Source organism: Acomys russatus, chromosome 20 (genome assembly GCF_903995435.1).
Source record: "Acomys russatus chromosome 20, mAcoRus1.1, whole genome shotgun sequence".
Classification (NCBI taxonomy): Eukaryota; Metazoa; Chordata; class Mammalia; order Rodentia; family Muridae; genus Acomys; species Acomys russatus.
This window is the reverse complement of record NC_067156.1, coordinates 12,848,098-12,872,563: the sequence shown is the minus strand read 5'-3', so window position 1 is coordinate 12,872,563 and position 24,466 is coordinate 12,848,098. Positions and strand designations below refer to the sequence as shown.

The window sequence follows — 24,466 nt, the reverse complement described above, 5'->3', positions numbered from 1 at the left end:
GCATTTGCTATCTCCCACTATTTATGATTACACTCTGACACTATCAAATTCCCATGAGTACAAAATGAGATATGCTTGGAGTGAGACGAAAGTAAAAATGATGCTCATTTAACAAAAATAAATATCCTTATTTTCTTACTGAGAAAAAATTTCTTACTGAAATTATCAGAGAAATCTCAATGTTATGATTGTTTTTTAAAAAAACTTTACATCTTCAGTTTTAACAACAAATCACAAAGAAGGCAGCCTTACAAGGAAAAGCTTTTTAAAAGGATTCATTGTGATTAATTCTGTGACACAGAGTGCTATTGGTAGAAGTTCTGCCAGACAGTGAGGTATGTCAGACTATTATTGATGCCAGGCTGCCCTCCATGTGGGGGAATGTTAGGCCGGCCATCAGTGACATGCAACTGTGCAAACCAAGTTATGTGTGAGTATATTTGAGGCCACTAGGTACGATTACTAGTATTATACTCCTGTGCGTTCTGGATGTGTCAGGCCTGTAAGACAGCAGGATACACTGAGAAAGAAGAACAGATTTGTTGAGCAAGTTGGGGGTGGGGTGTGGTGGGCTTTCCATGTTTCAGAAATGTAAACCGACATAAAAGTGTCCATTTTATGGAGTAATATAAAAGCATGATACATTCATACACCAAGTAATAATTAAATTAGGCTAATGAACATTTTTTTTTCATGTTGGGAGTATTAGATTTCCCTGAGTCAGGTAATGGGTACCAAAATACAGACAGTACAGGTCAAGTTGGAATAGCCAGGTGGTTATAGTTTTGAACACTGATTTGAGAATCGAGAGGCTAGTCTACCTTTCCTGGGTATGGTGAGAAGTTTGGACTATGGCAGTGGCTGTTAACCATTCTTTGCTTTCTCCCTGGTGATCTAGGGTAGAAATATTTCTTTAAAGGATTTTTTTTTTTTTTGTGGAAACTCGTCTTTCATATAAAAGAGAGGAGGGAGCCACTGAAGTTATAGAAAGGCTAGGTCCACAGTCTCTTAGCTGATTTTCCTCCTTCTTCTGCCACTCTTCAGGGTTCCTAGGGTGCCAGAGAGCTGAGCCCCAAAATAAGTGCGTGTGCAGGAGTAGGGCTGCTGGTTTAAGATGGGTGAGTTCAGAGTGGATGAGCTGTTCCTCAGGATGGGGCAGAGGATTTTAGGAATCATTCATGCTCAAGGGCAGGATGACGCTCTCCTCTCCTCTCCTCTTCTCTCCTCTCTGCTCCCCTTGTCTTCTCTCCCCCCTCACCGCTCTCCACTCCTCTCTGCTCTCCTCTCCCTCACCCCATCCCTTTCCTCCCTCCAGGTCTACAAGCATGTGCTTAGGGGTGCACAATGCAATAACATCCAGAAACAAGCAGTAAAATGGTGTCAATGCACAGCCCAGGTAGTTAAAGTGACCAGTTTCCTTCTTTCCCACCACAGCATCAAATATGATGTCAGTATTAAGAATAGGATGAGGAATTAAGACATTTTGTGTTGTTCCAAGGAATATAGACCGTGCAAGTTGTTCCCATGATGCACTTACTCAGAACTTAGTTTACCTAGTGCCTACAATTTTAGGCACATTCTTGGGCCCATGCAGGCTTTGTCATAACCTCTGTTCTTAGAGAACTTCTATTTTATTCATGGAAGGTGGGGTTAAAATAAGACATAGAGGAATAAATAAGATTACTACAGACATCGAGGTCATACACACATATGTGTACACACACAAAACAACACATCCATACACACATGTGCATACACACATTCACATGAACACACACACGCATGGTATATAGACACATACTCACACACATGCACACACACAGAAAAATCGCGTACACATACATGCTCAAACAAACACATCACACTACATAACACAAGCACTCATGCACACATACACACAAAAACACACAAGTCATACATACACATATGCACACCCATGGACACACACAAATCACAGACATATACACAAATGGCACATGCACACACAGGTGTTCAAGCACACACATGTTTGCACACACAAACACACACAAACCACATACATATGCACACACACCAAACATACACACACATACATGTGCACACACAAATACATGCACATACACACTTGCATACTCCCATATACATACATTCAGGCATACATGTGTACATACTCGTGCAGAAATCACACACATGAACATGCGCATTCATGAACAGATACACAGAAATCACACACACATGCACACACTCAAGTCACACACACATAGACACACACATGGGAAGTAATGTTAGGGGGTGGTGAGGGGCTATGCTGCAGAACTCCATGTGAAAGCTTTCCACGCTGAAGCAGCAACATTAGGAAGAAAGAAAAAAAAAAAAAGCTACATGGTGCTGGAGTGTGATGATCAGGAGAATTGACACCTTGCATGTCGTGGTGACAGGAGAGGGGTTTAATCCAGTTGCCATGGAAAATCAGGAGGGTTTTGTCTTGGAAAAAACACGATGTTGGTTGGGAGCTGGTGGTGGGGACGAAGTGGGCAGCTTTGGGGAGAGGATGCGGAGTCCGAATCTGCGGGATTCCCCTGTGCTGAGCAGAGATGAGACCTGCTGACACAGAGCTATTTGGACTGAATGTGGGATGATGGCAAAGCTGCCCTCAGTGTTTCTTTAGCCTTGTAGGAGAATTCTTACTCATCCCCGAGCAACAGAGACATGTTCCTCTGTGTGCCCAGGAAGATCCCCCTGAACTACAGCCTGTTAAGAAAACCAGGGAAAAGGAAACAAGACTGTCCAGAGGGGTATCTTCAATCTTGTTGATGTTTCTGAAATATTCACACACCACACACACAGGCAAACACAGAGGCATGCGTGCACACTCACACGCCCTCACACCACACAGGCACAACTCCAGAAGCCATCCTTGCAGACTGAAGATGGCTTAAACAGGCATGTGAGTAAATCCCAAACACTTAAGGGCCATGTCCCCAGGCCCTACCTGTTCTTGTTTTCGAGCTCTGCAATCAGCTGCCTTTGCTGTTTATTTGCATCAATGGTGAAGGAGATGTCAGGGGCAGTCCGCTGCTGCGTTGGCTGCTGTAAAACATGTAGTTGACACTATTTAATGTTAGGAATGTGAACACACCTGTAACATGAGAATCATGGGCTATGCAGACAAGGATGAAGGAAGCATTCCATTGGGGATGGGTGGGCAAGAACAGAAAATCAAATAGCTATCTCTTCGAAAAGCAAACTGTTCTACAGATCTGAAATATACCTACACAATGGAGAGCCAACACCCGTTCCTCAGGGTCTCAGCTGTGGAAACGAGATTGGGTAAAGTGGAGGTGTGTGGGGCTTCCAATTGGGAGTATCACATCACTGTAGAAGTTTTTTTCCTTTGTCCATCATATTGCTAAAGCGAGGAATGCGTTACCAAGGCACCGTAATTATAGCAACAAAGATAGGAGTATTAAAAAAGCAACACTTTTCTTAATTAGCACCAGGCATTCTGATAACAATGGACTAGGGGCATTTGAAATTCAAGGGCCACGAAGGACAACAGGTGGATCCTTTCCTTCTACTTACAGGTGAGGAGGATTCTGCTGCCAGCCGTGCGGCGTACCTGGCGATCAGCCTGTGTTCTTCATCAAGCCGGTTTGAACTCTCAAGCATACTATAGGGAGCAAAGTATACAGGATACTTTCAGGTCACTGGGAGAGACTGGTGTATTCCTATCACGGCTTGTGGCTTTGGCCATTTCAATGCCAAATTTTTTTTTTTATTTAAGTAGTTTATTCAGATTAAATCTCACTTGTTATCCCCTCACTTGTATTTTCCCACTTCCTTCTCCCGCCCTTCTTTACCATATTCTCCTCCCTTAGGTCTGTGACAGAAGGGGACCTCTTCCCCCACCATATGGTCACAGCCTGTCAGGTCTCATCCTGGTAGCCTGCTTACCCTTCCTCTGGGTGCCGCCAAGCCTCCCCACCATGGGGGAGTGGTCAAATAGGGGCTGCCAAATATTTTCAAGTTCGCCAAATGTCTCTTAGATTAATGATATTCAACTTGGGTTCATGGTGCGATCCCATGTGTGGCTGGGAAGGTCAAAAAATAGGTCCTCTGCCCAGTCAGTCCAGTCATCTTATTAAGAAAGCTCCAATGAGAAGTGACGTGACTTTTCTGATGTTTGAGATATAAGAATACTTTCTCTTTAATTTAATTTGATTGCTTTTAATGTTTTAAAACTTTCTTTTCACAAATAATTCGTGTCAAAAAGTGGCAACATCAGAAAATATGGAAGTAGAGGGGAGGGCAAAGACCAGCTGTATTGTTGTTGATTCAATGACTCCTGCCTGCTGGCACTCACGTCCTTACGTAATCTCCTCCCTTCCCTGTGGCCTGCACTCACTGACTTCCATTTAATGAACAGAAGATGGCAGAGGAATAGAAAATCACCTCTAATATATAGTTTTAAAAGACTGTGGCTTCCATTTTGGGTGTTCTATCTCTTGGGAGTTCTAGTCTCTTAGGATAATTTTCTTGAGGGAAATTGGGTCACATGTCATAAATCTGTAAGTATGATGAGGGGCCAAACCAACCAGGAGCCATGAGAATGAATCCCTACTGGTTGAGGCTGCAGTTGATCCCAGAGCAAGAGAGGACAGCTGGACCATCACCCCACAAACATCCTTGAGTCAAAAGCATCTTGCTAAGCCAAGCCCAGAGTCCTTCATGAAACCGTGAGATGATGTTCAGTGCTTTAATTTGCTAATCTCTAGGGTAATATGTTATACTGCAAGGGATGGCTTATGTGGCTGTTAACAGTGCCACCTCCTAGGCCACCCATGTCTTTTATTTGCTTCCAAAGACACCGGATTAAGTGGTGGCTCCCAATGGCATGGATAGAAAATATTTAGTGGCTCCTATCAAATTATAGAAACTGCTCACACAAAAATAAGGCTGCCTGAGTCCCTGAAAATTAATGCAAACACAAGTACTATGGACCATATCATAAAATGCCATCTTCTAAAACTCTTAATATATGGCTACATTTTGTGTGATGCTAAAAAAAGTTCAGTGAGACATACTAACAACACCAATTGTGTTAACAAATTAAACTTGGTTTGTTATTATGATGTATGTATGCTTAGAAACTGTTTCTCATTCCGAAGTGCATTTATGTCATTCTCCACTGGCCCTTCCACTTTTATTTTTAAAATAAAAATAGTAAGAACCAGAGAGATTGTTCAGGGGTTAAGAGCACTGGCTACTCTCCCAGAGGTCTCAGATTTAATTCTCTGTATTCACATGACATCCATAACCATGTATAACTCCAGTTCCAGGGGATTTGATGCCCATTTCTGGCCTGCGGAAACACACACACACACTCACACAGACACACACACTGCACAGACATACATGCAGGCAAAACACTCATATACAAAAAGCAAATAAATAAAAATGAAATAATAATGAAATCATGATAGCTTATAAAAACACTCATTTCTACGCAAGTATCACTAAGAGTTTTCCATTGTGAAGACTCAGATTCATAAAGTCATACATAATTGTTCTATACATACATTTACATATAAAGATAATGTGTAACACGGTCTCTTAAAACTTCATTTTAAAGTGAGAAGATGGGTGGATTTCTTCATGTCTACTAAGCTAGGATCTTGCCCCTGTTTTGTTGGATTTGTCATTGTAACATTCTTGCCTGGGCATCTGGAACATCCTCCACAGCTCTTGCCTCTGACGATGTCTATATCCCTCATACCTGCCAACCCTAGCAGCTTCCATCTTGAGCAGCTCCATTCCAGGCTTAGCCCTTTTCTGTGGACTATAGCAAGTAAGCAATCTTGAATTCTCCAGTTCACCAGTCCCTCTCTACCCACAGGAAGAGCCTTTTCTTCTTGATGGTTCAACTGAGGTAATAAGAGATGCAATAGGGGTCCGGTTGGCATACTTCCTAGAGCACACCATGTGCTAAAAATATTAACAACTACATTATCTTGCCTCTTGGTAACTTCATGAGTTGCATTAATGATTCTTGTCTCTTTAAAAATCTCAGCCACTATCTGAACCATCCAGAGCAGGGCATCTCAAACTTTATAGTCTAAATCTGCAGTTTCTAAACCCTCTAGTAGAGTTGGTGGGGCTGGCTGAAGTTTGAGGGTATAATCTGAGAATCTGAGTTTCTGATGAAGTTTCAGAAGATTATTTCATTGTCTGAAAAGATTATATTCATGGTCTATATCTTTAGCAGAAACATCTAAAAATTTAAATAAAACATCTGTAAAAAGAAATAAGGACCATGTCTAAACCACATAAATATATATTTGGTGAGTGTTTAACTGATGTTCACTTAACTGCTAGGTACTTTACAGACATTTTCTTTTCTTTTTTTTCTTTTTTTAAAATTAATTTATTCATATTACATCTCAATTGTTAGCCCTTCCCCTGTTTCCTCCCATTCTTCCCTCCCTCCCATTTCTCCCCTTCTCCCCTCCCCTATGTCTGTGACTGAGGGAGACCTCCTCCCCCTTTATATGCTCTCAGAATATCAAGTCTCTTCTTGGTAACTAGCTATCCTTCCTCTGAGTGCCACCAGGTCTCCCCATCTGGGGGACATGGTCAGAAAAGGGGCACCAGAGTTCATGTGAGAGTCAGATCTCACTCTCCACTCAACGGTGGAGAGTGTCATGTTCGTCGGCTAGGTCTTGGTAGGGGTTCGAAGCTTACTGCCTATATTCTCCTTCGCTGGTGCCTTAGTTTGAGGAGGACCCCAGGACCCAGATCTCCCTGTCATAAAGTTCTTCTTGTAGGTTTCCAGGACCCTGTGGGTCCTACTATTTTCTCTTTCTTCCATGCTACTCTTGCCTAAAGTCTCAATCGGATGTCCTCTCCTCTGACCCACTTTCTTGGTAAGTAAAGATTTTCATGGTACGTATCCCTTGGACTAGTGTTTTGATATAAGTGAGTATATACCGTTTGTCTCTTTTTGCTTCTGGGTGAACTCACTCATTATGATAATTTCTAGATCAATCCATTTGTCCACAAATTTCGAGAATTCCTTGTTTTTAATAGCTGAGTAGTATTCCATAGTATAAATGTACCACAGTTTCTTAGTCCATTCTTCTACTGAGGGACACTTAGGCTGTTTCCATGTTCTAGCTATTATGTATAAAGCAGCTATGAACATGGTTGAGCATATGTCCCTGTTGTGTGATAGGGCATTTTCTAGGTATATTCCAAGGAGTGGGATGGCTGGGTCTTGAGGAAGCCCTATTCCCATTTTTCTGAGAAAGCACCAGATAGCTTTCCAAAGTGGTTGTACTAGTTTGCATTCCCACCAGCAATGAAGGAGTGTTCCTCTCTCTCCACATCCTCGCCAACATGTGTCATTTGAGTTTTTGATCTTAGCCATTCTGATGGGTGTAAGATGGAATCTCAGCGTTGTTTTGATTTGCATTTCTCTGATGACTAACGAGGAGGAGCAAAACTCAAGTCCAAGTGGATTAAGGACCTCAACTTAAAACCAGAGACATTAATTCAGTTAGAGGAAAAAGTGGGGAAGAGCCTGGGACACATAGGCACAGGAAACAACTTCCTGAACAGTACACCAACAGCTCAGGCCTTAATGTCAACAATTAATAAATGGGACCTCATGAGGCTGAGAAGCTTCTGTAAGGCAGGAGACACTGTCAAGAGAACAAAGCGACAGCCTACAGACTGGGAAAAGATCTTCATCAACCTTTCTTCTGACAAAGGTCTAATATCCAAAATATATAAAGAACTCAAGAAATTAAACACCACAAAACCAAACAACCCAATTGCGAAATGGGGCTTGGAACTTAACAGAGAATTCTCAACAGAGGAATATCAAATGGCCGAGAAACACTTAAAGAAATGCTCGTCCTCGTTAGTCATCAGAGAAGTGCAAATCAAAACGACACTGAGATTCCATCTTACACCCATCAGAATGGCTAAGATCAAAAACTCAGACATATTCTTGAGACAAGAAAATTCTAGAATACAGAACTCACATGATATTTAATATCAAGCCCAAGGTCGACTGAACATAAAATTTAATAGAATAAGCCAGATTTATTTGTGAAAAGTTACTTCTTGGAAGTAGATGTATATCTTTATAAAGCAGTGTCTACATTACGAAGGGTTTAAGATGGCCACATTTCATATTAAAACTTCAAGAGAAAGGGAAAGTTACACTGCCTTTGCTTTAGACAGTTGCCTAACCTAGTAAGAGACCATTTAGTTTGATTTGAACATGCCTGTCATTGCTGGTTGGTTGTGTTAGAGAGTAACTGCCCAATCAACATGGTTTGTGCAGCTTCAGGTACCCAGTGCTCAGCCATCTGAGGGTTCGAAAGTGACTTTGTCATGAACACCTTCTAGTGCTTTGATAAATACGTAATGAAAAACCTTGATAAAAGATTTCATGGTAAACGTATTTTTTATTATGACTGACCTGCAAGCAAATAAAGTATGAAGGTTATATAAAAAAGCCTCCTGGCAATGTAAGCCACAGAGATATGAGATCCTGTTTTATAAGTTATAACTCATATTCCATGCCTCTCTTCCCCCAACGTGCTGTAAATGAGCACTGGGGTAATGCAAACAAATGATTTGTGAGCCAATGTGAGCCTTTCAAGATGTCCACATTACGCAGGCGAATGGGACATTCCTCTGATAAATTTCATTATTTCAAGACCACAGTTACATATAGTTGAAAATAAATGACCAATAACTCGTAAATTATTAAAATAAATACCAACTTCAGCACTTTCTCTACTGCTAACTGTTCATTTGAGGACTCTAAAGACCGCAGCCTACAAGACCACGGCATGCTGAAAGGGGTACTGCGCTCTGCCGGCTGCTTTTGTAATGAGGGGAACTGTTTCTGTGAAAGCTCTTTGGTGCCCACCTTAAAGGGACGGCCAGTGTCCTTACATGGGATTCCAGGTGACACCCAGACGGGTCAAGGCTTAGCAAATTGAGGTTTTGCAAAGATTTCTGGGAACTCAGGTCTGTCTCATTTCTTTGATTCTTTTGGGGTGGGCAGGCCAGATTTGACTTCCAGGGTGGGGCAGTCAGTCAAAAGTATGATGTAACAGGAGGCAGTAGAGTAAGGCAGTATAAATTCTTCCATGTTCTCTCTGAAGGGCCCTTTCTTTTCTATTTGTTTGAATAAAGACACTACAGATTAATTTTCAGGTTATCAAGTCTCATGTGTTATTCTTCCATTAAAATTAAATAGCTAATGCAATGGTTCTCAATCTTCCTAATTGCTGCGCACCTTTAATACAGTTCCTCATGGTGTGCTGAACGCCCCCTCCAACTATCAAATTGTTTTTCAGTTACTTTATAACAGTAATTTTCTACATTTATGAACTGTAACGTTAATATTTGTGTTTTCCAATGGCCTTAGGTGACCCTGTGAAAGGGTTGTTCGCCCCCAAAATGGTAGTGACCCACAGGCTGACTGACAACTGCTGAGCTAATGGAAGGCTCAAACAAGAAGGTATTATTTGTTAGCTCATAAGTGGAAGATTAAAAAAAAGGTGTGTGTGAGTATGTTCATGTGTATGTGTGTATATGTGTATGTCTGTATATATGTATGTGGTGTGTGTGTGTTCACATATATGCCACAGCCCACATGTGAAGATCACAAGACAAGAGGTAGAAGTCAGATCTCTCCCATCATCTGGGCTCCTGGGATCAAACTCAGACCACGGAGCCTGGTGGCAAGTACCTGTAGAACTATCTCACTAGTCTGGAAGGTTATTGTGGTTGTTTAATCAGATAATATCTTATATTTTATAGGTGGATGAGAATATATGTTGTCGATAGACAATACCGTCCAGGAAATGGGAAGACATCAGAGAGTTGAGTTGAGCATCAGATAATGAAGTAATCCTGGGGCCTGGGTGGCATTTTTACATGACTAAAGAGTGGGCAGGGAAAGAGCTGTTTATTATCAGGACTCTTGAGTGAGTGGTTTGCAAGGAAAAGGCAGGAACCCAGGAAACAATATTACTAGGTCACAACAGTATACAGTGTTACAGTGTTACAGTTACAGTGGCTTCTCTTAAGAAAGTTTTCACCATGCCAGGCAGTGGTGGCGCACACCTTTAATCCCAGCACTTGGGAGGCAGAGGCAGGCAGATCGCTGTGAGTTCGAGGCCAGCCTGGTCTACAAAGTTAGTCCAGGACAGCCAAGGCTACACAGAGAAACCCTGCCTCGAAAAACCAAAAACCAACCCCCCCAAAAAATTCACCTTAACCTTACAACCTGAGAAGTTAAAATAAAATTACACTTTCAATCAAGTTTTAGCCTACACATTAAAAATACAAACACATAAGATAAGTGGATTAAAGGTTGAAGTATGTTATGGAGTAAACTGCATTTTTTCCTGAATTTATTCATTATAGCCCCAGTACCCAACTAACTTTAGACTATAACTATCTTTGTAGACAAGGCCTTTAAAACAATACCTACAGTTACATGAAATTCATAAGCTGTCGGTGCTAATTCAACATGTTTGGTGCTCTTTAAGAAGAAGTTCCCACAAAATAAGATATTATAGAACTATTTGATTTTACTGTTTTTTTTTTTTTTTTTGAGACAAAGTCTCATGGATCCTAGACTGGTTTCAAGCCCACTGATGGGTTAAGTATGACCTTGAACCTCTCGTCTTTCTGCCTCCATATCCAGGGGAGTTAAGATTTACAAGCCTACGCCTCTACTTGTGTGACACTGGGATCAAACTTGGAGATCAAGCATTCCACCAGCAGAGCGACATCCCCAGCCCTGGGGGACAATTTTAAATAAGACGGGTTACAAATTCACTTAGCAATAAGGCTGCTCATTATACAATATACAATTGCTTGTACGTGAGAATGAGAACAGACCATTTTAACCCAGTTATAGGAGATTGAGAATCTAAGCAAGAGACAGCAACTGGTTGTGACAGCAGATGACACTCGATAGCTTTTAGTTGTTTCCTTCCTCCCTTACAGAGTCTGGAGAAGCATTCTAGACTGTCTGAATAGTATGCGTATAGATGGAATCTAGATTTGTTTTAATCTTTTGTTCTGCCTCCTCGAGATATTTCCACAAATCACCGGTAAGCCCAGGTAATTGATAAGCTTTCGAGAGGTGTCAGTGTGTTCCCTAGTGAGACGCTCTCTTCCCTCATTGGAGAAGGCCCTTACAGATAGATGTGCAGTTAGGTCAATCAGAGAAACAACATGTACTTTCACTGAGCTAAGGACTTGTTTGGCTTACCTTATATTAGAACCACCTGCAGCACAAGTGTTTCTTTAACTTGGAAGCAGAGTATTTATAAACAAGCCAGTTTCACCTTGTGTTAAGTAGTTAGAATCGGGTAACTCACATCTCACAAAGGGTGACAGGAGGATGAGCTTCTCTGTCAGAGGGCCTGTGTGCAAGCCCTTGCCAGCAGTCAGTCCTGGAGCACTCTTTACATATTACATTAAGCCCACATTTTCTTATTGGTAAAATGGAAATAAGAATATTTAGCCTTCCAAAGATGCAAGTTAGATAGTGAGGTACTGCCAACAGACCTATAATTATTAAAACTATTTTATAAATTTAAGACTTATTACTATTCTGGCTGTTTTGTCTGTAAAAGAGATCAAAAAGAAAATTCTTGCCTATTTTAAATCTTAATATTATGATGAAGTGAAATAAAAATCAAAATCAAGGTTCTAATTCATAAAGGCTAACTAACATGTTAGCAGCTACTATGCTTATTGATAATGTATTAAGATTTTTGTTAAAAAATAAAAATCGTAAGGTAAGAAATGCAGATTTGGTAACTAGACATGCAAAGGCTGTCAGCTAGATGGAGTCTCTGTCTATAGAAGCTGTTGGAGGACATGAGTTGACAAAGGTTTGATAGCAAGCGATGTGTAGCACAGCGATTATGAAATGGGGTGGACAGTCTTTAAAATCTGTACGCTATAATCTGTGTAACTAGGGTGGGAGTTGAGGTAAACGCTCTAAAATGGTATCTTATTTATAAATGGGAACGAGCTCATTGACTCTGTGAACTTACTCTGAGGATCAGGAGAAGTCAGGTACATGAAGTTTAGCAACTTGTTATTATGCATTTCAGCATTGCGTCTGGCCATACCTGACGGTCACGGGTTCTGGCTACACTGATAAGAGATCGTTGGTTGTCTCACCTCTGTTATCAGGTCAGGTATGAGATGCTAACTTCTTACTAAACACAAAGGAAAGGGAGAAAAATAGGAAAAATCTGAAGATGCTGGAACTCCGCAAGGACATAAACAAACTGGAAGTAATACGGAGGCAGCAGCTCTGAGAATCCACCTCATCCATCAGTCTTGAGGTCTGCTCCGTTTCCCAGCGCAAGCTTCTCCTGGCTTTTGCCAAGCAGATGTCAGCTGTCTTTGTGGGGGCAATTTTATGGTTTAAGGTGACCATCGAGTCAGTATAATTAATCACATGAGCAGGAAAAATGATGGCAAGTGACAAACTCTGATCTTTGCTCTTCAGAGATGCCCTTGTTGTAACCTCCATAAAGGAAAGGACAAAGGAGTGCGATGGAAAGGATTGGGCCATGCATAGAGCTTTTCCAGGTCAGGACAGGGTGGCTTCAGCATCGCTGTCTTCTCATTGGCTCTGTACTGGCTGTATTTGAAGACAACTTATAGTTTTTTTTTTTTTTAAAGCAATTCAGCATTAAGCTTCAATCTTTTAGTCACAGTGTGACACTGAGAGATCTTGTAAAGAAGATTAAAGCAATAAGAATTAAAATGTGTTAAAGGATTTATTTGCTAAATAAGTTCGCACAACACTAGTTTAAACCGAATTGAAACATACGTACACTAAAATATAGTCTGCTTATACTTTTATTCAAATTTCAAATGAATATTATTAAAGTGATGACTTTAATCAACCTCCAGTGTCGGGATTAGAATAGAGAAAAACTTTGCAAATGCTTTATCTTAATACTAGAGCTGTGCAAATACTGAGTTTACCTAAACTCAGCTTCACGGCTTCTGTGACTTGACAGCAGGTCTCATCATGATGGCTACATTTGTCTGTGAGAGAATCGTCGGAAGATAATACAGTTGCTCCCAGGTTATCGTTGTTAAATGTTTTCTCTCTTATGATCACATGGTTTTCCCTATTTTTTTGCTCCTATCAGATATCCACTGTTTCTCAGATCAGTGGCGACCTCTGCACCCTTGAAGTTAGAACCACCTCCATCGTATAATCACAGGACACTTGGACTAGAACCTTCTAGCAGGCCTCTGGCACTTGTGATTACTAGGTGGTAATAGATGCCACTGACCTTGTCTACACCAGGTTCTACTTTAGCCAAGACAAAGCAAGGGTGAAAGCTCTGAGATACAGTGGTGTCAAGTATCCAGGACCATATCGCAAAGAACTTGGGTAGTTGACCTAGGTGGAAAGTTCCTGGTTCACTGTTGCCTTGCAGTGTCTTAGCTCCTGGCTAAGACTGCTTTGTCAGTGACCCAGCCTGTTCTCCTCGGCAGGGGCAGGCTAGCGGCCAGGCTTAACCATCACGTGTTAACCATGATGCACTAACCATGGCGGGTTGTTCCGGAGCATGTTGACATACAACCCAATGAGAACGTGTTCGTCAGCTAGCCTGTCTGCCACATTCAGGCTGTACCGTATCCTAAAACAGGGTAGGAGGAAAGAAGAATTAAGAGAGGTGGACAGAAATGAGCAGACACAGTAGGGGTGAGTTTATGGTAGGAAAAGCACCCAGAAAACCAAGGCAATAAAGGGAGACTATATATGATGTCTACGGAAAACAACAACAACAACAACAACAACAACCAAGCAAAACCCAGGAGGCAAGGGAATCCACAACTTCATTCTGCTAGCTTTCAAAATACTAAGTAACATTTTAGGGAAAAAAAAAAAAAAAAAAAAAGCTTTGCGTTCTTTGACCACAAAGTCCAAGGAAACTTTCTGCACAAAAAAAGATAGAAAAACTCATTACAACAGAGATTAACTATATTCTGGAAAACTGGGTTAGCAATATATAATTAAAAGAAAAGAAAAGGAAAAAAGGGAAGTGGAGAAAGTAACAACACAAGTGTGTCCACTTGGAATAACGACTCGGTGCTATTAGTGAGTTATAAGGCGGCTGCTGTTCCACCACGGCAAATGGGCTTTCACATGCAAGCCAATTACAACAAAAGAAGCTCCATCTTTAGTTGAGTTAGTTCGGGATCCCAGCACACTCGGGCTTGAACTTACCCTTTGCCCTTCAGAAAGGCTGGAGCAGCCCTAGCCAGCATTTTGCTCTGTTCTACTTCACTGTCCTTGGGAGGAGAGCTGGTTAATAAGATGGGAAAGCCAAGAACAGCGTAAACACGGCGACGCATCGAGAACAGAAGCCGGCATCAGAAGCTCCCTAGTCTAGACCCACACTCTATGTGGGCAGATGGCTTAGGATTTTAAAATGCTCAAGATATTTCTCCATTTTGATAGAGTTTATCGAAGGGATGAAACCTAGCTGAGAGCCATAACCACTACCGTGAGGTCATACTTGACCTCTGCTATTTGCTAAACAAGGAACACGTATAGCACACGGGTAGCCATCAAGAGCATCCATCTACCGTCTATTTCAGTGCATGCTGGGAACATCCCAATACTTCATGAAGTGCTGCCAGCATTTAGATGCCTCTCAAGAAGTTCGCGTCTAGGCTGGAGAGACAGCTGAGCTGTTAAAAGCATGGCCAGCTCCTTCAGAGGACCCAGGTTTGGTTCCCAACACCCACGGCAGGTGACTCACAGCCATCAGTGACTCTAGGTCTGGGGGATCACCAGCTGCACACAGGTGAACATGCTCACATATGGGCACATGGCCATCCATATAACTAAAGAGAAAATAATTCTGTTAATAGAGAAGTTTGTTTTTCTGCTATTACTAATTTCTTGGGTCATCTTTCGAATACCGACTTGAGCATTGCCTATAGATGGCAGCCATACCAGCTGTGTTTCAATGTTCTCAATGATGTTAGTTATCTGCTCTTGGCTATGAAGCTATGGAGAAAAGTTTCAGATAAAAAGAAATACATTTTGGAGCAATTTTAATAATGCTGACATTTCTAATGTGAATATTAGTAGATATCCAACAAGTTGAATAAAGTAACTTAACATTTTACATTTATTAAGAGGAAATTTTTGTTTAGTAATTTAAATGACAATTTTAAAGATTTAAATTTTTTTTTTTTTACTAAAGGCCAACTTTTGTAATGTAACCTATATAAAAGTATGCTTAAAACTAACCAATATGAATGTAACATGAATATAATTCCTGATTGTTAGGTGGTTCTTCTTACACTATGTAGTTTATTTTATATATGTACAATAATATACATGTACATGTAAAAAATATTGTTAAAAATAATTTAAAAACTAAGTCCCCACATTTGTGGGAAATACAAAATTAAACTGTCTTTGTTTACAAGATTAATTTCAGACTGCGTTTAAAAGATTCACTTTTATTTTGTAGGGTTGGTATTTTATCTGCATGCAAGTCTATGCACCACATTCATACATTAGCCTTAAGGCCAGAAGAGGGTTTTGGGTCCCCACCCCTGGAGTTACAGGTGGCTGTGAGCCACACGTGGGTGTGGGAAGCAAGCTCCAGTCCTCTGCAGGAGCAGCAAACCCTCTAACTACTGACCCATCTCTCTTGCCACCTGACTACTCTAAACAGAAGTACTTAACAGGTGGTATCTAAACTGTGAGATGTCACAAATTTCCAGGAAGTTCTAAGTTACACTACATCATATATGTATGTCATATATATGTCATAGGCACGAATTGATCCAAGCTATTACAAAACAAAACAGTGAAAAATGTACAGATTTTTAAGATTGCATCACAAAGTACCATTCTTTCAGACTGAAATCTAAAACCTCAGCCACTTCTGACTATCACATCTGAATTATGTACGTTACACATAGGATGGAATTATGTGGTTTACAGGACTATATACTAAGAATTTCTTGAACAGTAATGTCTCCACTACATTTAAATCAGATTTGACTCACTAAGAGTCCAGCCGATAGCCATGCTTGCTGAAGTTATGATGCTGCCACTCAGCTGCTAGGAAAGCACCTGTTACACTAAGTACTGCTGCGTTTAAAAAGGACAACTGTACATACATAAAATCGACTTTAAAAATAAATCAGAGGAGAGGGTAGAACGTGATGTTTTGGTGCGTATGCACATTGTGGGATGATTAAATCAAGCTAGTCAGCATAGGCATCACTTCGCATACTCATGTTGTGTGCTTGTAATATTTAAGATCTGCTCCTCCAGCAACACTGAAGTAGGCAGCACATTATTATTGATTGTCACCATGCCCACGACAGGTCATCGTGACTTTAAAGCTGATGCATTAGATCAACATTCTAGGAGGACCTGGTTTCCCTATGGTCCTAATGATATTTTTCAGGATATTGGTCTTTGTCCTCTAAGATGGGAGCGTCCCATCGTGGCCAATAGCCACCGTGACTCATTGCAGTTGATGTTTACTGTAATGTCCCATCATTCCACCAAAACAGCTCTCTAAACTTGTTCCCTGAAGCAACTCTGCATGCATTCCTCACCAAATAACGGCCGTTTTCTTCCTTCTTCTCAGTGTTTCCCTAACCCTTTCCTCTAGCTGAATTGCAGGTATATCTGCTACAGAATTGATCTCAGATGTCCACAAAACGGTTCATGACACTGAGAGAGATATCAGTGATTCCTCCTCTACACAGAATGAGTTCCTTGCCTCCGAACGTTTCCTTGCTCATGGAATATCCAAAATTATAGCAATATCTCCTTAAACCAAGGAACTATTAGGCTTGTTAAGTTATTCAAGCGTATCTTCTGATGATGAATGCAAGATTAAAACAAAGACCCAGGAGAGACAAGGTACTAATGGGTTTTGGAGAATCAAATATTTTCAAAATACTTCACATACAGTTAAAGCTCCTCTGTTAATTTTAATTTTGAAGGTTGATAGTTGATAACCTTTAATGAGAACATTTTTGAGAAGTCTTAAGGTGAAATTCCACATAGATACTTGTTGGACTTTGCTGAAACCTCAAATTTGTGTTTTATAATAACTCTGCTTATGTTGGGGCACTCCATTAAGCCCCGATTAAGGAAATTTGTTTTTCTCTTAATGAACATAGCACCAAAGGATTGCATTTGACCTTATGGAATGTGGAATATTTAATATCACAGTGGTTAAAAGGGAAATAATCTTTTAAACCATTGTATTTTCTTTAAAAAAGCACAAATCTAATTTTATTAATTCTTAAATAACTGACAGACTGAAGAATGCTTGTAAAATAAGCTCCTTCGTCAAGTCAATTTCAATAGTGAAAAGCTGCTTCTCACCAATTTATTCAATATTGATGAGGTCATCAAGCTGACTTAAACTCAATAATTAGAATCTTCTTATCATTTTATTGAAGAGAAAGTTTCTTAAAACATCCGAGTTTTCATTCCTACATCTCAACTGCTCAGATCTGAAATATAAAATGCTGGTTTATGCAAATCAAAATTATGCATAAAAATAGGGTAGCGTACCACCAGGAAGTTTAGCTGCCCATGGGGCTGGAGAAATAGCTCAGTAGTTACGAGCTTTTACTGCTCCGGCAGACAACCTGGGCTTAACAAGCACGTAGTAGCTCCCAACAGACTACACTTGCAGAGGATCTGATGCCCTCCCTTAGCATCCATGGGCATCTGCAAGCACTTGATGCATATAAACTCACACAGGCATGCACACATTCACACGAAAAAAAATATAAACGAACACACTTTAAAACGAGGAACTTGACTACCCATCAGTTTAGGCTGGCATAAACAGTAAGCCATGTCAAATCGGCAGTGCAGATGTTCTGAGGTCAGTCTTGCTGGACCTCATAAGCTATGTTATTCCTTGATATCAACAAGTTGTATTGATTGTATGTTTGTCAAGAGAGTCTACAGTGAAGTCTTCTGTGTACGGAACATGCTCAAACACTAAAGCTCCTGATAAGAGAAGAAAGGTCAGTGACGTGGGACAACCATGGTTTTAATGATGTGCCGGCATGTTTCTATGGAGAACAGAACTTTGGTTGAAGACTGTGTTAATTCTAGCTTATAAATGACTTGAAATAGAGATTACCTACAGAGTGTAGTTATGGTATCCGCAGAATTTCATGCAATGTGCACTGGAATAGTGAAGGTCCTGAGGAAATCATCAAGGCGATGATGCCCTGAATTTGCCAGGTCTTGTTACTGGCGATGGCTGAGATCTAACCTTAGACAAACGTCAGCCACGGGGGAGGTTTGCCTCTCAGAAGCAGGGGCTGAACTCGTTACCCACTTTGGATGACCAAATCACCGATGCCTATAACATGGTTTGACTCTTTTAAATCAGATTAAAGGTTGGGCCTTAAGGGAAGAATCTTTGAGTGAGCAGAAATTTTTGAGAAGAATAAAAGCAGACATGGGGAATTAGTCCATTTTTTTTTTTTTTGACTGAAAACATGAGGCAGAAAACAAAATGACCAACAAGACAGGCAAGGAAAATGCCATGGAAAGGCTATCCTGCTGGGAAAAGGCAGGACTTGGGAGGCAGTTGGGGTGAGTCTGTGGGTGCCTTTCTCACAGGAACTGCAGGGCTTCATGCAGTGACAGTAATAAAAAAATGGAAAATGGGAAAAAGTACATTAGATTGTATTCAGCACACTATATAATTTATACACACAATTTTATAATATTTAAAGAAGGATAAGAACTAGCTAAATACCATATATAATAGCTAATGTAGCTATTTTTGTGAATATTACCCCTTTAGAAGTTATGACTATGGAAATGCTTGTGAAATCTTTAAATCATGCTCTTAATATTGAAAGCAAAAGACATCAGCCATTGGTAATTTTAAGTAGCTAGGAAAGAAGATGGGCTGTAATTAAAGCTGCTTATTTAACATGGGAAAGAGGTAGATTACTCTTGCTTACACACTAAGCAGGGGCTTGGGGCAGATACTTAAGATTTTGCAGAGAAGGCAGGATGCCAAGAGAGAAAGCTGACGTTATGGAGTAATATACTGTGGGCAGCCAAGAAGAGAAAGGGACTTTGAGCCTGGCTCTGTGGTCAGTCTTTGTTGGCTGTCTTTGCAATGGTGCTGTACCATCTCTCATAAGCTTAGCCAACACTGCTGGCCTGTCATGCTCTTCTGTTGATAATAGACTTTCACTGATACTTTCATGTGAATTTACAAGAAAACAATCCGGGTTTAGGGATGTCGTTTATGGTCGGGAAAATGAATGAGGTGAACTGGTCTATGAATTTGCTGTTGTCTGACCCACTTCCTACCAATTGCTAACTGGCATTGAGTATAGATTTGCTCATGTGACACACAGATGAGCCTTTAGAATTCCCAGGACTGACGGTAAGGGCCTTGCAGAATTCCATCTTCCTTTTGGCTAATGGGAAAGTCAATTGAGTATCTAGCTGGAAAGGAATGTAAGAACAGGGGATGCAACAGATGGTGGTGGGACCAGAGCTCCACAGTTGTAAATCTGCATGAGGCAGGGATCACTAGAATGCCAAAGGACTTCAAAGACCCTTCCTAGTGCCTTCTGAAGATCAAAGTGCCAGGCTTGTAAAGGACCAGAGGCGGTGACGCCAGTGGTCTTTAGCGAGGCTGTTGCTGTGGTGATTTCAGCTTGCCCTTGGCCTGACTCATCATTCTCAGATAGCAAAGATGCTTAAGTCATGTTACAAGTGACTGACAGCACAGGCCAAATAAAACAGATGTGTAAGTTTCCCTAAAGCTGACTGGGACTAACTATAAAGGGGCCACTGGGATGTGACGCAAATGGGGCTCAAGTTGTAGGTCATGTTTCACTAACCTGGCTCTGGTTATAGAAGGAAGGGGGCCTTTCCCTTATGCCCCTGGCATGATGTAGTTGTACCAACTTTAGTGTGTGTTGTGGTAAAGAAAGCAGAAGCTAGTCATTGACAGCAGCACGAAGTGGGAGAAATGAAGCCTCAGCAGTAGGAAACTGGCTCCAAAATCACCTCTCCGGTGGGAACCAGATGATCTTTCTTTGACAAGAAAGTAGCCCTGGCTCAGTGGCATCGAAATGCTATGAGCCCTTTAGTAGCACTAAGGTCTAGCTGGAGGCCCTTCTTCATCCAGTGATGGACCACTCCTCAAGGATCCTTAATTCACGAGTCTTAGGAATCACCATCTACTCCCTTGCAATGCAAGCGCCTCCTACTATCGCAAGGATATGCAAGTTATACAATGTCATGAGAATAAAGAGGAAGAGCTGAGAAACAGTCCAGCCTTCTCTTGAAGACCCACTGTCTCCACTACAAGACTAAGGATTTTTCACACTGAGGTGGAAACAGCAGCTTTCTAGCAACTGCTTAAAGACTCAGAATGGGCCTACGGACCATGCTCCAAGGTTAAGCTGTTTGCATACAGCTTTCTGCCTGAGTGCTTAGCCATGGGGCTGGATGCTATTAACTGCTCAAGGGACCTGAGGCGGGCAGGCAATGAAACCTCCCATGGACAGAGCGAGGCCCACTCAGAGAGGATAGATGTTCAGTGTACACAGCTTTATTGAGCAGCACCCTAAAAACAGAAGCTGAAGTCCAGTGTCGGCAGTGAGAAGAGCCACAAGTTTTTATACAAATCTGTGGTTCACAGGAAGTAGGATGGGAAGAAAGGGAAGTGACTGCATTCTAGGTTAATAAAGGAGGCAGAAAAGCGCAAAGTATTTAGGGATATTTTTAGGGAACAGGAAGTCATGTTATCCATCTAGACGCATCCACCATAAGCGCCGTCCGAGCTGAAATGATATAAAATGACCTTCGGTAAGGATGGGGTCTGCCTCGGTGTGGCATTTGCAGAACGCAGCTCTTCCTAAAATTCACAGCATCGTTCTAGGAAGCGCATCAAGTCTTCCCTAGAGGGACGCACAGGCCTGTGTCTCCTGCTGACCACATGATTTCCTTCAGGAAAGATGGCTTTATGTGTTGGTGATTATCAGCAGAGATGGCCGTGAGAAGGGATGGAATGCCTAAATCTCATTTTTTTTCCTGTGCATGTTCAATGGTATAAATGTCTCATTGTTTATTTCCAATTTAACTTACATATTGAAAACACCATGGAGAAACACATTCTCCTTGTTCTGCTTATGGTATTTAAGGGGAACTTTTCCATCCCAGGCTCCTGCCGATGGGGATATATGGAGATGCAAGAGGAAGAATTCAAAGTGCAGTTGATAAGTTTTTCCCACTTAGACCCTCCGTAGAATGTACCAGAACATTGTGCAGTGACCTTGGCACCTGCTCAGCCTCTCAGGGAAAAGGAAGATTGTGCTGCAAGGCAGTCGGCATCTGATGGCCAATCTTTTGGTTGTTCCCCTACCTTTCTCCCTGCTTTCCTGTGAGACTCTCGATGTGTTCACCAAATAACTTACTGCTGTTGATTTGTGATGTTTCACAAAATGGGCCCTGTGTGCTCCTAACACTAACCCTCAAAGGGGTGCATGGGTTTCCTGTTCCTTGAACACACAGGGTGGACTTCGTTAAAAAAAGGATGAGACACAAAACCACACCTTTGAACACTTCTTGATAGTACCCGTGCAATTATATATATGGAAACGGTATTCTAGGTTTGGCCTTTAGCCCTGGCCACAGGAACTGCAGAGGTGACCTGGAAGAACACGCGCTCACATCTGCAGTCTTAGATAATGAGTTATTTCAGACTGTTTATCATAATCCACCACTGCGCATGTAACTCCAACGCCTTGCTTCCCCAGGCCATTGGATGATTTGCTCAGTAAGACAGAAATCATATGTAAAACTGCTACAATTGAAGTGTACCCCAAATTCTTACCCTGGGGGAGGATATAACGCAGATTTCCAGAAGGTATATAAGCCTCCAGAACCAACCCAGCCCTCCGATATGTCCATATGAAGAAAACTGAGAACAAGTAATGGGCGTTTACAAGCTTGTTTCCAATAATAACAATAATGCTCTACGTTTGGCCTCCAGTAGGATATTTTTTTTTTTTCTTCTCACCAATAGCACCAAGTTTATTTAGGAAGGAGAGGCTTATTTACTGACAGCATTGCAGACTCACCTCCTGGTGATGAAGGGACTTCCTGAGGAGGGGACAGAGTGTGAGAAGAGTGTGTCGTTCATGCTGGTTACAGGTCTCGGAGGCCTGAAACAGAGCGCAACACGTGGGAAAAGCTAAGGCAAAGTTACAGATGAGAGCTTCCCGTCGTCCACGGAGAAAAGGCACGAGAATCAGAACTGGCTCTAGAACAAGATCCTCCAACAAGATCTAAACGCCAATGGAGTCACTTTAATGGCACCGTACAGATACAGGTCCTCCAGAGCGCAGAGGGTTAGCTAAACTGAAGGGAGCTATCAGGTGACACGGGAGTAATGAGGGCTGTTCGACGCAGCATCAGGCGTCCTGTTCCCGCTCACTGGCAGACCATGTGAAAGGGTATGTACGGGCTGTCAACCATTTTGTAGGTTTCATTGTATTCATAACAAGGGTGAGGGAAAATAGGGACTAATGCGCCTCACTACTGCCCATGGCCCTATACACCAAGTGTATCGGGTCTGTCTTCCTCTGTTTTATCTCCATTTCATCTTTTCATGTATGTCCCACATGAGATAAAACCATAGAGCCCAGGTGTCTATCTCATCTCCTAGACATTTTTTTTTGGGTATTATTTTAGGTTAATGTTAGATCTTGAATAATAAATTAGAGCTCAGAAGATATAGGACATACTTGGCCATCATTCATAGTGAGAGGGAATGTTTATTTACTTGGCCCACTGAGCTGGTATTTATTCACACAGCCTCGACTAGCCACACACTAGCCCTGATATGTTGCTGAGGATGACCTTGGCATTCTGACCTTCCCACCTTTGCCTCCTGGATACCGGGATCACACGTTTGCCATGAAGCTGGGTTTATGTGGTGCTGAGAACCCAACTCAGGGCTTTGAGTATTGAGTATGCTAGGCAAGCACTCTGCCCACCGAGTCGCATCTCAAGCCCCAAGAGGAAAGTTTAGTTTTTACCATAATCCTACATTTTAAATGGACAGTGTAGAGTATTTTAGAGATGACACATTAGTTGCAGTAGTCTAAGAGAGCTGATTAACAGTTAGTTAATGTAAATGCCTTCCATTAACCCAAGTTGGTTTTGGATGTTTGCCTTTTACAACAACGTGTGGACTTGTTCCTCTTGTGTGGTGTGAAGTACTGCAGGTTTTAAAGCAGCAGCACTGGCTGTACTCTTCCTGGTATCGGGAGCTGCATTACATTCTAAGGTTTTGCGTGCCACCTTACTTCTTGGATGAGGACGCAACATTCACGATGTCATCCACTCTGGCTGTACCAACTGGGCTTCAGAAAGCAATCTCAGAATTCAGATAGTTACCTAGGATGCACCTTTGTGACAAGGGAGCAACACAAGAGTAGTTAAAACCAACTGTGCTTTAATGTGAGCAACTTAATTTTATAGGCGGGATGATCAGTGATCCAGATGCCCTTTAATTAGGAAGGTGGGCACAGTGAGTCTTAAACCAGCAATTGGGATGAAGTATGTTCATCGTAGCTTTTTAAAAAGCAGAAGTTGACCCCACACTTCTTGTTTTATTTTGACAGCTGAAAAACAAAACCCACTCCCGTTTTGCCTTGAGCAGATCTAGGAGATGGAAAACAAATGGATCGAGAATGCTTTTTAATTAGCCTGGCCAGTTTTCTTTATTGAAACTGGTCACCACAAAACTAAAAATTGCTTCATGGTTAAGGGTCACCAAGCAATACATTGAACTTGGAGCAGAAAATGGCAGCTTTGAAAGTGGTAAAAGTTCCTGCCTCCCGCCATCACCCAATGACAAGTTACTTTCCTTGGCACAGGCACCACGTAGGAGGTGGTAAGTGTGCTTATTCTTGCTAAAACGAAAGAGCCCCACATGAACAGTGAGTCTCAGAAGCAACACACAAAGAATTTTTTTCTTTCTATAAATCTTAGCATGGAAATTATAAAAGTCTAACACTGACAGTCTCTTCATAACTGCAAAGGTTCTGCTCAAGGCAGGATTGGTTTTAAACTAGCCTTATGTGGCTCACTTGTTTTCCGGCTCATAACTACTTATCATTATGATTGTAAATTAGTGGAAGTGTGAGTGGGGGTGTTAATCACTTACCAAGTGTCACTTTTGGCAGCAAGGAAGTGGAACAGAATAGACAGTGTTAATCATGGCAACATTTACAAGCAATGACATAGTCAAGCACACACGTGCAATACAAAAATGCCACCACCTGCCCACTTCTATTTAGGAACTGATTCATGACTGGCAGTGTTATTTGCTATACGTACATAAAATAC

At 41.5% G+C, this 24,466-nt stretch overlaps 1 protein-coding gene across 7 annotated transcripts in view; it reads right to left on the bottom strand.

Moving 5' to 3' along the window:
• The window catches only part of Dtna (dystrobrevin alpha), a 358,243-nt gene that overhangs the window by 33,632 nt on the left and 300,145 nt on the right, over positions 1-24,466 (bottom strand). For 3 of the 7 annotated variants that reach the window (XM_051163351.1, XM_051163348.1, XM_051163344.1), the window contains 5 exons: positions 22,192-22,275; positions 14,288-14,365; positions 13,605-13,697; positions 3,562-3,649; positions 2,972-3,069 (listed from right to left, as the gene is read on the bottom strand). In XM_051163351.1, the coding sequence (XP_051019308.1) occupies positions 2,972-3,069; positions 3,562-3,649; positions 13,605-13,697; positions 14,288-14,365; positions 22,192-22,275 (441 nt within the window). Of the gene's footprint in view, positions 1-2,971; positions 3,070-3,561; positions 3,650-13,604; positions 13,698-14,287; positions 14,366-20,627; positions 20,893-22,191; positions 22,276-24,466 lie in introns of those variants that run through there. The other 4 variants (XM_051163347.1, XM_051163349.1, XM_051163346.1 and 1 more) reach the window with 3 other exon arrangements.